The 15755-nt window shown below is 43.0% G+C and overlaps 1 protein-coding gene across 2 annotated transcripts; it reads right to left on the reverse strand.

Annotated features, from left to right (window-relative positions):
* Positions 1-1505: 1505 nt before the first annotated feature.
* Positions 1506-8743, reverse strand: tardbpa (TAR DNA binding protein a). Of its 2 annotated transcripts, none has more exons than XM_086067719.1 (5): positions 8027-8743; positions 4298-4461; positions 3505-3645; positions 3223-3393; positions 1506-3151 (listed from the first exon to the last, which is right to left on the reverse strand). In XM_086067719.1, exons 1-5 carry the CDS (start codon positions 8265-8267, stop codon positions 2657-2659), a joined length of 1212 nt encoding a protein of 403 aa, XP_085923845.1. In that variant the 5' UTR covers positions 8268-8743; the 3' UTR covers positions 1506-2656. The 2 variants fall into 2 exon arrangements, with proteins under 2 accessions (XP_085923845.1, XP_085923844.1); XM_086067718.1 differs by having other exon boundaries at positions 3502-3645.
* Positions 8744-15755: the final 7012 nt, after the last annotated feature.

Below are 15755 nucleotides of genomic sequence, written 5' to 3' on the forward strand. Positions count from 1 at the left end.
CTGGTATACCTGCCTTCAGTGCCTAGACAAACGTTTTTAACTCCTATTTCAACAGGTCTACAGAAAATGCAGCTTCCACATTTTGGGGGCGACAAACCTACCACCTTTTGTTTTTAAAACATGTAAAGGACAATACATAAAAGGCAGACAGCAGTGATTGAAAGGACAGTAAAATTACAATACAAGAAATGGTCTCCATTGGGGGGGGGGGGGGCACACAACTGTCATGGCTGCTCGAAAAGGATTTGCTTATTCAAATCAGAAGCTTCTTCTTCTTCTATGAACCCGGATTTGAACATCTGTGGAAGGATGGAGAAGATACTTTTAAAAGCAGAGACAACTGGAGCAGTTTGCGCACAAGGTTTGAACCAAAAATAACTGCTGGCAGGTGCGCAAATCTCATTGACAGACAGAATTTGATTGCATTGAAGTTACGAGTACTATAATTTTTGTCCAAGCCCATTTCATTTAACAATTTAAAAAGTAATGGCTGATTTTGATTTTCTATAACTAATGATTTCAGTGACCATTGTGGGTTGTGGTGCATTACCAAAAATATCGCCCACGTGCGCAAACTTGCTCATTTGAAACCCCAACAGCAGGTGCATACCCAAGTCTCGCGGTTGTCCGCTAGGTGTCGCCAATGCCGCAGTTTCCTTCCCCCAAACTAGGGCTCTGCTTATTTGCTTTGTCTTTTAAGACTTGACATTAGACGTCCAAAAATGACACACACGTAAATAGCAATCAATGCACATTTTTAACATAGGAATGCAGCAGTTATGCGGAACAAGAAATTATTAAATAAAGCAAGTTATTAAATGTGTGAATTTTAATCTGGAAGGGAACATTTCCATCTCGAAACTTTTGCAAACTAACATCAAGCAATCATTTGAAAGGAAATGGACAAGGACTTTTACAAAGCAGTAGCATGAAGCAAACTCAAGACTCGAGTCACAAGCAATAAATGAGAGTAGGCATCAAAATAAATGATGCAATGGAAGCGGACAGGCTCAGAATAAACGGAGCTCAAAATATCAACATAAATCCACTTTTTAACTCCAATGACAGACGACGGTGATCGACTCAAAATCTTTTATTTTGCCACAAGACTAAATGATGTCCGTTGTCCATATGATCCTTGACACTCAGCTTGTGTGCACCAAATCGTAATTTACAATGAAACAAAGAAAGAAAAACAGACGACTTCCTGTTAAGAGTAGACCGGACAGGTTTTGGAAGAGGTCAGTGTAACTTGGGGCCAACTAAACATGGGAGGGTCCAAGGTTCCTCGCGGGCGGGATGAAGATGATGATCATCCTTTCCTGGATTTAAGGCATTCGTGTGGAAATTCCATTGCGGCTTCTCTCGCGGTCTTCAAGTCCCACCCGTGAGCGACTCCTGGTTCCGATGTTCCGTGTCCGAGGGCCCCTATACATGTGAATTAAAGCGTTGGCAGTTCAATTACTCGACCGAGGGAAAGAAGTCATTGTGAAGAATACATCGTACCTAGTCAAATTCTCATTTTATTTTATTTTCAATCCACAAAACATAAAGGAGGGGAAAGAAAACCATCATTCAAAACTCAAACTTTCCATAAAGCCATATTCAAACATTTGCCATGTCAGCACACTTCCAAACGCTCAAACGGCAACAAACTAATTTCCACACATGGAGGGTGCGAGGTCAACACAGAAAAGAAAAGCACGCAAGCAGACACACGATCCACATTGAATCGGACATCAAGAGGAAAGCTTTGGAAGGATCCAAATAGTCTTAGCACTTGGACTGTGTTGTCAAATGACTACTTGGGCTGCGAAATGATGTCCTTGGGCTGACACACGCACACTCGTACAAAGCCACAGCTTCGTCCAACTCTCGCAGGCATTTGTCACTTGTCCCGTCCAAAAACGAAAAAATACGAAAAACCAGGCAGTCTCTGCTCACTCGTGCTTTCGTTCACGTTGCACTCGTTCGCTCGCTCGCTCCACACCAAATCCCACTCATCGATCTCAGACAAGAAGTCCACGACAAAGGGAGAGGAATGAGAAGGTGACACCCACCGTGGAGCACAGTAAATGCAGAGTGAAGCTTGTGTGGTGTTGATGGCAAAGCGTTTACACGTGATACTGAGATCTGTAGAACATTGCCGCCAGTGAGGCGCTTCCTCCCGGGAGCGTGCGAAACAGTTGGTTAACTGCAGGAGAGACGGCCGGCAAGGCGTTTCCATCAGGTCAGGTCAGGTCAGGAGAAAACACCAAAAAAAAACAAAAGAAATAGAAATGCACTGCACACACAAGACAAGGATCGGGACTGGCGGTCTGGTGGCACTCGCGCACGCTAACAAATGCCGCCGCATGCACGTCACGTTCTGGAAAGCAGCTAAACTCAAAGACTCAAAACAAGTGTCACACATTTGCACTCGTTAACACAAAAGGCAGTGTTGTTTTTTTTTTTTTTTTGTTTTTTTTAAATGTAGTATTTCTTTATAGTACTTACCCAGAAAAACCTAGGCCAGGGCCGGGCCACTTTGAAATTTCTGTACAGTCTCCGAGGGCCACGCTAAACGGAGCAAAACCTCCAACTAAACGCTTCTCCTAATTCGACGGCGGGACCCGAGCCCTGGCCTAGGACGCCGCCGCGACCGCCGCCTACGTATCTACATGCCCCAGTTGGAAGACTTGGTCTCCATGGAGGCTCCGAAGCCCGAGCTGAAGCCGCTGCCCGAGGCCGAGTTGCCGGCGGGCCAGCCCAAGCTGGCCGTGGTGGGGCTGCTGTAACTGGTGCTGGTGGAGCCGTACGTCTGATCGCGGGTGGTGGCGGCGGTGGTGCCGCCCGCCGCCGTGGTCATCCCCTGCTGGTTGGCCAGCATGCCCATCATGCCCCAGCTGCTCTGCAGCGCCGCCTGAGCGGCCGCCACCATTGCCGGGTTGAGGCCCAGGGCGCTGAAGTTGACCCCGCCCTTCCCCCCGCCGCCGCCGCCGCCCGCGCCCAGCCCGCCGCGACTCGCGCCGTACGCCTGACTGAAGCCGCCAGCCCCAAAGCGCCCTCTCTCCATCATTTGCCTACTGTTGTTGTGTTTGGGCTCGGCATTGGAGATGTGCACGCTGACGCCCTTGATGATCAGGTCCTCTCCGCACAGGGCCTGGGCCACCTGCCGACACAAGAGCAGCGGCGGCGTCACGACGGCCTAGCCGAAGAAGCTGGCCGGACGAACGGGCCTACCTGGTCGTCGGCAAATGTGACAAAGGCGAACGCCCGGAAAGGCTTGGGGATGAAGACGTCCGTGACTTCTCCGTACTGCATGAAGTACTGCCGCAGCTCATCGGGGGTCATGTCCTCCGTGCAGCGGCCCACAAAGATTTTACGACTCCGCATGGGCTCGTCGGGGAACGCCTGAGCGGCAAATACACAAACGTCACTCGCTTGCTCACTTCAGTGGCAAAACGTAAACCAGTGTCCGTCCATTCGCAAACACAAAACGTGAACACAAAGTATTACCACTACCTTGGAATTCGGGAGCTTGCAGTCGCACCATCGTCCGTCTATCATGTGCCTCTGAGAAATCACTTTCACCTGCGTTTCATATTCAGTGAAACGCACAAAGCCAAATCCTTTGGAGTTGCCCGTGTTTGCATCCCTCTTGATCTGGGCGGGAAACAAAATTGCTCCGTGGTTACATTTTGTCGAAACCAGAATTCAATACAGAGCAAAAAAAAGTCTTAGGCTGACTACTGATTTCAGAAACACTTTTTACAACTGAAAGCAAAATTAACGTGGGAGTTTCCACCCGACGACTTGTTGACAGACGGAGGCATCTTAACGACATCCAAAGGAATGATACCATTGGGGGGGGCATGCGTCCAACTTTGGAGCATAAACATGCTAGTGCAATCCCGACCAAGTGAAACATCTTAAGAGCATTCCAATTGCGATCAATTCAATGCCCTGAGAATGAACCAGAATATGCACAACTGCACGCTTAAACTGTCCCTCAACCGAACTGTGAAGTGCAATTGAAATTGGGGAATGGCGACGTTCATGTTTGTCGGATAGCAGGCGACTTCCTGGTTGGTGGACGATGGCAAGCCGCCATTATGATGCCGCCGGGTGAACACAACCGTTACTGCCATAGCAACTCAAGCAGTAAACACATTTCTGTCTCCGCTCATTTGGCTAAAACGTCATCGGCTCTTTTGAGGAAATGAGTTTCGCATTTTTGGATCGTGCGCTACTGTTGCTTCCCCAACACAACTTTGTGGCTTTAGACCTTGGCATCAAGTAGGATGAACTACACTACCTGCACCATGATGACCTCGCCAAAGGTGGTGAAATATTCTTTCAGGTCTTGTTCTGTGGTCTTCCACGGCAGGCCGAGGACAATTAGGTCTGATGTCTTCTGATAGCCCCGTTTGACTTTCACGGCAGAGGCGGCGTCTATTTCCTCCATCTTTCTTTTGTTATCTGCAGAAGAAGAAGAAAGACGAGTTGCTTTGAGGATGACCACGCGTGAAGGAAATGTCTGCTTGGTGGCTCAATAAATGTACAGTTAGACACACCTGCACTGTACATGTAAAAATGCTCAGGAGAAATTAACTTGTACAACCATGTGTAATTAAAAATGATACAAATGTTTTCAAAGTCTTATTTTTTGAAGCTTTTCTTTATTGTTCTTCACTTCTGTAAGAGGGATGCCAAATTCCAAGCCCAAAGGGACAAGTGACAACAGAATAAGACAACGTATATTAGCCACTGATCTTGTGGCTGTAGAGCAGTAATTCCCAAGCAGTGCGCCGCGGCACTACTTATACTTACTATTTAAAAATTTTCAGTGAACTTTGTAAGAGATATTGCGGCCCGCGAACTCTCTGCACGCACCTTCTGTTTTTGTAACATATTGGTCTATCTGTAGTAAGAGGAGATCAAATCTCTCCGTAATTGGCACCAAAAAGATTTGTGGCTGCCTGTGCCGGTAAATGTCAGTACGTCTTTTGCTTCCATTTAGGGATGCACGATAATGCTATTTTTGACCGAGACCGATAAACCACTCATTAAGAAAGTGCCAATGTCGATAGCCGATAAGTATGCCGATAATTGTTTAATTTGATTGATATTTCTGCTTCAAATACAACCGGTTACTCATTTTGAGTTTGCCAAAGGTCATGTTTTAAAAATGCAACAAAAAACTGGGAGGGTAACATTTTGGGGAGACGAAAAAAAAAAAAAAAAAAAAAGCCCACACTGGCGCCATGATGCATCTTTTGTGAACACGAAGTCGCGTGCATTATGATGTCACAAACATGCGACACTACCATAGGAGAGAGGAGGTTGGGCACAACTCAACAGATGGACAAACGCGGCTATCGGCTAATTTCGTTATTATCTGGTATATTTGTGTGACGCCAAAGTGGTTGATAATTGCCGAAAATTATCGGCTAATTTCGTTATTATCTGGTATATTTGTGTGACGTCAAAGTGGTTGATAATTGCCGAAAATTATCGGCAGATTTCTGTATCATTTGGTGGATCTGTTTTGCGTAAAATAGGTCGATAATTGCCGACAATTATCGACCAATTTGACATATCATCGTGCATCCCTACTCTCATTATTTTGCCGTGAACGGCTCTGACGGTCAACTGCTATATGCGGTCTCGTCAAAATGGACACACTTCACGAGCGTTTAGCATAGTGGTTAGCATTGCAAAGTCTCGTCAACTACAAATGACAAGCTTACTTCCACTCGCCGTGACGCCCATCAGCAGCAGCAAACCTGTACGTTTAAGAAACTCCTGAAACCATAATTTTGCTATTAATGCCATGAATCAATGTAGAGTAGGCTGATAATGCCAATAACCGCCTATATTTATGAAACAAATGGCAAACTTTGGAAAAAGATAAAGCTGTGGCCGTTAGGGTAATGTCAGTAAACGACTGCTTCGGGAAATGCTTCAGATTGTTCCGCGAGGTTTGAACCCCTCAAGCAGTGGCTCCATTCAAAATGAGTGTTCTTTTTGGGTTTGTTTTTAAAGGGACAGCAACGTGAAAAATCAACTGTTTGGAGCTTATAGCCATGCTAAAATGCTAATTCCTCACCAAAAACATCACCAAAGTGGTGTTTTCGTCCATTCGCCCTTCCATGAGAATTTCTAGGTCATTCTGCTCTCCAAGCACCAGCCCCTCCCAACCCGAGAAAACGAGCTGTTGGCACTTTTTGACGTCATTGGGTGCAGATCCACCCCCGCACCGCCTCTGCGGACTAAACACACGCCCACTTTCTCTGAGACCTCCATGGGATAATGACAAATGGAGCCCAGTTTATTAGTAAACATTCTGTCCAAATGAATTCAAAGCAATCAATTATCCTTCACATTTGCAATGCCAAACTGCAATGAAATGACAATTGGTCGTCTTGAAATCCCAGGTCTGGCTGATACTTGCGTAAGCTACGAGTAAAACTTTTACGATGTTAAACCTAACTAACTGAACGAATGGTGTATTGGTTAGAGCGCTCGCCCTGTAAGCAGCAGGTTCGTTTTTTTCCCCCTCCTCCTTTCCTCTCGCTCTTCTTCCCTCTCCTCGATTTCTTGCGGCAAGGAGCAGTTTTGTTTCAAATGTTTATTGAAGAATTGATGGCTTTTATTGCGTGGCCATTCGGAGGAGTTTTCAAACGCAGCTCTCCAACAGCAGACTGCAGCCAGCTCGCCGGGGGGCGCGGCAAGCACACGGGGAGAGGCGGGGTTTTACTGAACTTGGCGTTTTACTTCCGCATAAGAAAACTAACCAGCAAAACGCCTTAATATTTTATTAAAAAATTACATGACCATGATGTCAAAGGTAAGATTTAATCATTATATGCCTATTAGTTAACTGAGGAAGGGATTAAAATTGAGTCGCGGCCAGCTCATCGTTTGGACAAAGATATTGCTTCTTTTTTTTTTGCAGCGTAGCCTGTTTAATTTAGCAAGATAAGTTGGAGAGTAGAGAAACCGAGCGTCATCTGGCACTGCGCGAATATACGATCGCTACTGGGAATCCTTGAAATACGATCCACGTTTGGAGTGTAGTTGGTAGAGCTGACAGCTGGCAAAATCTGTTTAGTCACATTCAGTTGATTTTTTTAAAATGTTATTTTCGCCATTAATTTTATTTAACAGCGTGTTTGTGTTCCAATGAAATGCTGTACAATATGGGTGTTATAAAAAACGATTCGGCAATATATCGCGATATTACAGCGCGCAATTCTCGAATCGAGTCGACGTGCCGCCGAATCATTTTTTAAACATCAATTTTTATGGGAATATTCAACAAAACGTCTTACTTGGGGTTAGAATTCATACATTAGGCATGGATGAATGTTATATTAATGCAACATTAAGCCTTAATATTTTATTTCAGTGCTGTTCAAACATGAAACAGACTGCAACCTGTTTGTTAAATGCAGTGGCTCCGTTATAAGCCTGAAGTTTCAGATAAAGTAATACATTTTCATACAAATCTTACAGTGTGCACGTACAAGTTTACTGATTAGAATTTTCTACATTTGAGTAAAAATAATAATAAATCGCAATAATCAATTTATAGATTTGTATCGGGATTAATCGGTATCGAATCGAATCGTGACCTGTGAATCGTGATACGAATCAAAAGGTACTAGGCAATTCACAACACCTCATTGGGAAGCAAAAAACGTACACACATCAAACAGTCTAAATTGTTATGTCAACACAATTATTGGTGATACTTCAATTCAAACAGACGTGAAAATCATCTATGCAGCGCACATTGTATGGTTATGATACAATTGTCTGTCATGACTGGAGGTAGTTTCATGAAGCTTGAAGAAAGGAACCTTTTCTCGAACCAATTGGCTAGGGCCACAAGACGAAAACAGTAGATGTAAATAAAACCCAGCCATGTTGGAAAAGCGCAGTCACAATAATTTGATGCATGCATGACGCAAGTTATTAAGAAGTGAACTTGCATTTCCTACATCAAGGCCTTTAATAAATAAAACCCAAGTACTGTTACCTTTGGGGTAGTTGACCACGTAGACCAGGTTTCCCCAGTCGCTCTCTGGCGCATGCAGGACGCCCTCCACAAGCCGAACTCCACGCATGCACTGGGACTCGGGGTTTCTGTAGCGGAGCCCGCACGCCCCTGGAAACTGGGCCGCAACCGACGACAGCAGAACCGTGCCGTCGTCCTCCGAGGGGATCTCCATCGGCTCCTCGTTCTCATCTTCGGCCACCCGAATGTACAACTCGGACATGTTCTCTGAAAGGCCGGTAGCCAGCTTGAAGCCTATTGGTGCTACCTCGCTACGAGGGAGCTAAACACGCAAAAGGATGCGCTCGGGTTCGCTACTCAAATGTGCTTCCCCCGAAGCAAGTTGAAACTACCGAACGTCGACACTCGTACAACTGTGACTGCTCAAACGTTTGATTTGATTGAGCTGAGGGGCACGAAAGGCGTCACTTATCTCCTTTGTCGACGACAAACAAGTTAGCTAGCTAGCTACCGAAGCTAGCAAACTCGAGAGGGCTTGAGAAATGAATGAGGGTCCAATCTAGCTGTGGACTCGCAGTCAACGGATACAAATGCAGTATTCTTACTCACGATCTTGCGGTTGGATTAGTATGCGAAGAGTAGAAATACAATTTCGAAACACGACGGTGGAATTGAAGTATAAGCTTTGCTACGCACAATACACGCGCCACCGGCTAGCTAACAAAATGGCTGCTATGGCTGACGTCATCCTAATGACTTCACTGGAATTTTACAAGGATGCCAACCACAGACATAGATCTAAATGCCGCGGTAGGGCGACACTATACGGCGTTATCGTCGCCATGTTGGATGTGGTGGCTAAATCGAACGATGTTAAGAATCCTCGTTGCTTCAAGTGTGCGAGACGTTTTGCGCTACAGTCAGCTCTCGTGGAATTAATACTAAACATTGGCTTTGTATTGTAGCCTAAGTATTGGGGCATTATAACACTATTTCCCAATTGTTAATTGCTGACCCTGTGGCTAATAGGAGGTCCCGTCTGTACTATACATGAAAATAAATAAACTAAACGTAAGTATTCTTTGGTCCAAAAACCCAATCCACACAATCTACATGTCAGGATTTAGTTATTCCAAACACAGATTCAACTAGAAAATGCAATTTCTGGAGAAATTGTGTGTGAAGGCTGTAAATCTTAATGAAAACCCGTGGAATAGATGAAAGCGCTCAATGTGTCAATTGGTGGAATATATTGAAGTTGGAATGACGTGAATAGGATGAAAAATGTGGAAGTAAATATGAAATGTAGAATCTCCTATTAAGAATGAGTGGGGAAAAGTAGGGTACCAAATGGGGAATTGTGGGTAAGGCGCGAATTCTGGGAATGAAAAAAATAAAAGCGCCTACGGCCTGAATATTAGGAATAGTTTGAAATTGGAACGGAGTGAATGCAATGAAAAATGTGGAAGCAAATGTGAAATGTAGAATCTCCCATTAAGAATGAGTGGAGAAAAGTAGGGTACAAATTGGGGATTTGTGGGTAAGGCGTGAATTTTGGTACTGAAAGAAATGGAAGCGCACATGGCGGGAATTGGTGGAATATATTAAAGTTGGAATGAAGTGAATGGGATGAAAAATGTGGAAGTAAATGTGAAATGTAGAATCTCCCATTAAGAATGAATGGGGAAAAATAGGGTACAAAATCAGGAATTGTGGGTAGGGCGTGAATATTTGGAATAAGAAAAATATACCATAGAATGTCGTGAATTTTTGGAATATGTTAAAATTGGAATGAGGAGAATCGGATGAATTATGTGGAAGTAGATAGATGCCGAAAAAGTGGAAAGTTTGAAGTATAGGAATAACAGCAGCCTTCACACAAAAAATATTCATATTTCATAATTATTATTATTACATGCCAGCACCTCTTGAGCTGGTAGCCAGGTTCACTCCTCAGGATGTTTTTTGTTACCTTTTTTTGACTATTGTTTCCTGTTATCTCATACCTTGGGCCATCACAAGTTGATAGGGACCACCCCCAACTCGGGGCCGTTTGGTCACAGGAGCCAAAAAAACCACCCTTTTTGGGAAAAGCTTCTGGCAAAATTGTGTAATTGCAAATGGCGAGATACAGCAACTGCATAAATTGTCAGAAAGCTCTCAAATTTAGCATGGTGTATCCTGACACATGGGGGAACAATCAGGAAAATAATCATGGACTTTCTGTTTTCAATTCTCAGATATCGCCCTCAAAATACTCTAAAAGATAAAAAAAAAGTCTCTGCAAATTACTATCAAAAGTGATTCATTTTAAACATTTTATTGTACATCTCACTGCCTCAAATGTATATTAAAAACTTCCCACATTTATAACCTTCAATTTAAGTCCAAGATGAACTTTCTATCTGGAGTATTAGAGGAGCTATGACCAAAATACTCTAAATCGGAAAAAAACGGACAATTCTAGAATTATCATTCCAAATGGGATTACGCTATATTTCTGCATCTAAATAAAATCTTAAACAATATTTGAAACATGGGGTATGTAGTACTGTACTATCTGAAGTGAATTACATAAAAAGTGAATTATGTTATGCCCCCAGATGGACCAGGGTATCGAGGCGCAACATTAAACATGATCACACAAAAGCCGGGAACCAAATAGGAGATTTAAAAAAGAACAAGATCCTGACAAGGAATACAAATGATTTGTGAACATTTCTTAACAATAGATTCACATTCTGTGTAGCCAAATTGAGAAATAGTAGAGTGCAGCTTAACCATAAAATTAAACAATGATTAAATATAATTGGATTTTAATCATCTTCTTCCTCTTCCTGATCATCATCCATATTTGTATGGATTTCATCAGATGCTAAATCATCTTCATCTCTTTCCTCTTCTGCCAAGACATCGGCAAGGGCTTTGGGGATGACGTCGCCCTCAAACCATAGTGGTTCGAACTTGCCAGTCCTCTGTTCATGTAAAATCCACGGTTGAGAAGGGATGGGATCTCTGGGTAGTGCTCATGAGCCCTCTTCCAGACACATACCTGGAAGTTGACTCTTCTTATGAGTTGGAAGGTGCTGGAAGGGTCTCTGTTAATCTCTTCACATTCCCACCTTGCAAGGGGGTCCTCTTCCAGCACATAAAAAGAGTCAACTTCCAGTTACAGCGGCTTGAAAAAGTATACATCCCTCTTGAGTTTTACATTTTGGCACGGTACAACCACAAACAAAAACATTTCATTGCATTTTTTGGGTGAAAGTTAGTTTTTTTTCTAATTGCTAAAACACAATTTAGCAAGCGAGGCTGTTTTTATTTTATTGTATTTTTTTTTATCAAAACGCTTAACACAATTCACAAATTCTCACTCACAGGCGCCTAGGGACAATTTAGAGTCGATTTTTTTTCTCCAGTTTTTCAATCAAACGGTTCAAATTATTACGAATTTAATTGTCCATCCATCCATCCACCCATCCATTTTCTTAACTGCTTGTCCTCACAAGGGTAGTGGGGGGCGCTGGAGACTATCCCAACTGGCTACGGGCAGTAGGCAGCGGGGTACACCCTGAACTGGTTGCCAGCCAATCGCAGGGCACACAGAGACGAACAACCATCCACACTCACAATCAAATTCAATTAATTAAAATGAAAATGTTCAATGTAATTATTTAGCGATTCAAATTAAATTTGAAAGATTCAAATTCAATTTCTGGTGGCATATATTTCTGCACATACAATCAATGACATGTTTCAGAAAGGTTAGAGACCCTTGCTGTGGCCTTGTTGCAATATACTAAAACAGCAACAGAGGGCACTATTGTATTTGCTTTCAGAAACCTGGATTGTTCCGGAGCGTTCCACTGCAACTCTACAAGCTTCTTTTTTCGTATACCCACTTAACCAGTTTAACATGTTTTGTCTTAAAAGACGTTACTCCTTCTTTTTTTTTAATTTTTTTTTAATGAACTCACATTTCATGATTAGATTTAACTATATAATGTGAAAATCACAAATGCATTAGAGAGGAATAATTGCTTGATTGCAAGTTTCAGTAACCAATAAGTTGCTTTGCATTATCTTATAAATCTATTTATAAATAAGGGTATTATCCACAAAATGTCTGGAATCAATGCCAGAATAATGGTGGAAGCTCTGTCCTTGTGAGGCCTTTTCCCCCATTGTTGTTGTGACCTCCTGGTGTGCACTCAAGCATCTGTAAATGATAACACTGCAGTGTTACGCACTTACATGCATCATATACAATGGGCCGTGGGGCAGAAAATCTAAACTTCCTTGTGTCTTTGCTCCCCATCTGCTCGGTGAACTTATGAGCAGGAAATAGGAATAAGAGGTTCAAAAAGCACAGCAACATCCGCGCCTCTTTCATGTGGCGTCTTCTCGGCCATCACCCTATCTGTAGAGACTGTTAACTTTCTTTACAAAGTTAAAAATCTCTTTCATGTTCCAGTCTTCCTATTTTGTTTTAATTTCAGTCACAACATATGGTTTGCACATCTGGGAGATGCTAAGCGTGGTGCCCCCCTCCCCCCACCAGACTCAGACGCACACACACACACCCCCACACACACACACACACACACACACACACACACACGTACACACACTGCTTCTGTGGAGTGATCGAAATATGGTCTTCATTGTAAATGCTGATAATTACGCTCATTACAATCAACTTTTTTTTTTGGGATTGTCTGCTTTGAGGTTACCATATAAGGATGATTGGAGGTAGTTTCCAACATATGCCGTAAGCCTATGCACACGTGTACACACACACGCAAGCGCACATCTGTGCATTTTTATTTGGTGAATTTGAACTGGATCTGTAACAAGAACAGATTCATTGATATTATCATCCTGTGTTTTTTCTTTTTTAAGACAAAAAAGGTTGTGCTTCACCTTGACTAGTTTCGGCGACGACTGCCACCTTCCTTCCTTTTTTTTTTGCCATTCAATGATATTATGTTAGTGTTGTTAATGATAAAAACTGCCGTTTTCATTGTCTGATTTCCAAAATGATGAGTACTCTTTCCCAGTACTGGAATTTGCAGTGTTGCAACTAAATGGTGCATAACTTTTTTTTTCTCTCGAATTGTCTGATTAGATCAGGGTTTGAATGATATTCCAAATGTAAAACAAAAGCGCAGCAAATAAAAAATTCAAACACAACTTTTCTCATGTGACATTATACAGTTTAGAACTTGGCACCCTCATACTTGTCAGTGGAAACTTTTATTCTATTCACATAAAACGTAGACTGTGCAACAAAAAGGAATAAAACTCTGCGGCCCACTTTATATTCTTGTTTTTGCCTAGGAAATTTCCTTTCCGATCCTATCCGAGCGAGATGCTCCCGAAGTGCTTGGAGGATAGGAGCATTCAAATTCTACAAATGTTTAAGAAAGGTGCATGTATGCCACTTTTAAACTGCCTTTAACAAAGGTTACTTCTGACCAACCTTAACGAAAGTTCTTTATGGCTGCAAGATTTAAAGCAACAAGGCATCGACATAATTGACAGAATAAGTAAAGACGTTAAAAATAATGGTAACAAAAAAAACCCCTCATATAATAAAAATATTAATAAAACTTTTTGGGGTCACAACTGGATTGTCGGTGAAACTGAGAAATATACGTTCAAAACAAAAGGGGAGGTGTGGTTCTACACAAACAGAAATAACATTATAAACACCTTTCCATTATTTAATGTGCAATTCCAAGATCAATAAAATATCCTAGTATCTGTATTTTTCATTTTTTATTATTTTTTTGCATCTCAGGTACAGTCTGCAAGCGAGATACTTACGTCAGAAATACACAATGACATCGATTAGGAAAAGTGGAGTCGAGTTTGCGTGAAAGCGTATTGTCCTTTCCTATGTTTGGAAATAAGCACCTTTTTATTTCTCTTTGACACGATGATGTAATCCAACAGAGGTTAAGAATAGGTGGCGTAAAGATTAGGAGGTTTGACTTTCCAAATAGGCCCCATGTGTATGTGAAGGCAGCATTCGGCTCTTCTTCTCTCCCTGTTTTGGTTAATACGCAACTTTAACACTTTGAGACCGCCAACAGGCCACTGACGGAATAGCAGGCAGCCAAGATAAGAAATTTGGTTTGAAGACAGTAAAGAGGACGCGTTGCAGGAACGTTTACATGCCACTGATATTTTTATGTTTTTAAAGTGACATATTTTTATTTAAAAATAAATGTGTTATTCATTTTGATTGTTGCATTATTTAACGTTTCCATTCGATCTTTATGTACAGCAGTGGTTGTTTTTTTTAAGTGCTCTATAAATCGAGTTAAATGGTGTAGTGTCTAATTTAAATGCCCCTGCAAACCCGCAGACAGTACGGTGCAACAAACACCGTATATAATCGGACGACTTCTTAACTCAGCTCATTCAAACTCCAAGCCGGTTGATTGTATGTGCAATTAATTGGCTAATAACGACAAGAAAATGCAGTCGGTTGCTGCACAAAGAGAGGGCTGAATTTGCTGAGGACAAATTCAGCCCTCTCCAGTCTCGTCTGCTCTCCCGCTCATGTGTGCCTCTCAGCGCCAGGCTTTCGGCTTTTGGCACAGCAGACAGCGCTTCACGCCACTGGAGGGCCACAGCGAGGAAGAGGGGGAGGAAGGCTACGTGTGGCTTTGAGTGGTTGCCGGGCCTCTTCATCTCACTTGGTGGGTAATTACAGAATTATGGGTCAACCACGCATGTAACCGCAGTTACGTTGCACAGTAGCAGATGTGCTGGTGACATTATCCAGCAGCAGAGCAAAAGGTAAATAAAAACATCTGCAGCTGTTGCTACGGACCTTTGCCAAACTTGCCTCCGAGCCTAATTGTTCCCACATGGGCCCGCTCAGCCGGAGTAGTAAAAGGGGCGGGTAGGCCCTCCGTTTCAGAAATACCCTTGGAGAAATTTATGAATGGGGCAGCAATCGTCTGACGGTGGTTGTGGTGGTGTGTGTTTTGACGCACGTTTATGTGTGTGCCTGAAGACTAACATTGAAAAAGCATCATCGTCGTAAACAACTTGGCTTTTCTTCTACTGTCTCTCCTGCCAAAGCATCTCCTCAAAAGTCCTCTTGGTCACAGTTTTTCCTCTGCTGAACCTTGGATGTGTGTGCGTGACAATGTCAGGGAGGTCTCTGGTTGGACCCGCGCCAGGCCGGCTGCAGCCCACATGAAAAAAAAAAATGAGGAAGAGGCCCAATTTGAGAGATATCCTGTCTTTGCTTAACTTTGGACAACTGTACGTGGCCTGTCATTGTGTTTCCATGCGAAACCGCACTCACACATGTGGGGCACGATGGGCAATTCCCTGGAACATCCTACTCCCCAGTTGCTGCTACTGTGACGACTTGAATGCAGATGTCCAATTTTGTGACAACTAATCATCAGTATTGTAATCTAATTTATTCAGCAAGTATTAAAGTCACAAAGAAAACGTTTCTGGCAGCCGCATACATTAAACTGTACACATACAATCGAGTGAGAGCCAATACAAGAGCTATACCTAAAATGATGTCCTAACAAAGCACATTTTTGACACTGCTAGAGTCACTGGCCATCCACAGCTGCATCGCATGTGTTGTGCGCTTTGGCAGCCAGCTTCACAGCACAAGGCAGAAGTGAGTCTGCATGCGTGTTTTCTTGTGGAAACACACGATCGTGCAGGCCGTGTACTGTACGGTCTTCCAAAGTCAGGCAAAAGCAGG

This window comes from Leptonotus elevatus, chromosome 2 (genome assembly GCF_054856555.1).
Source record: "Leptonotus elevatus isolate MCC_2025b chromosome 2, RoL_Lele_1.0, whole genome shotgun sequence".
NCBI lineage: Eukaryota > Metazoa > Chordata > Actinopteri > Syngnathiformes > Syngnathidae > Leptonotus > Leptonotus elevatus.

Coding starts and splice junctions, on each gene's coding strand:
- tardbpa (XM_086067718.1), bottom strand. CDS start 8,267: ATGTCCGAGTTGTACATTCGGGTGGCCGAAGATGAGAACGAGGAGCCG. Junction 3,646..4,297: donor GCGAGGTCATCATGGTGCAG/GTAGTGTAGTTC, acceptor TTTCCCGCCCAG/ATCAAGAGGGATGCAAACAC. Junction 3,152..3,222: donor TCACATTTGCCGACGACCAG/GTAGGCCCGTTC, acceptor TTGTGTCGGCAG/GTGGCCCAGGCCCTGTGCGG.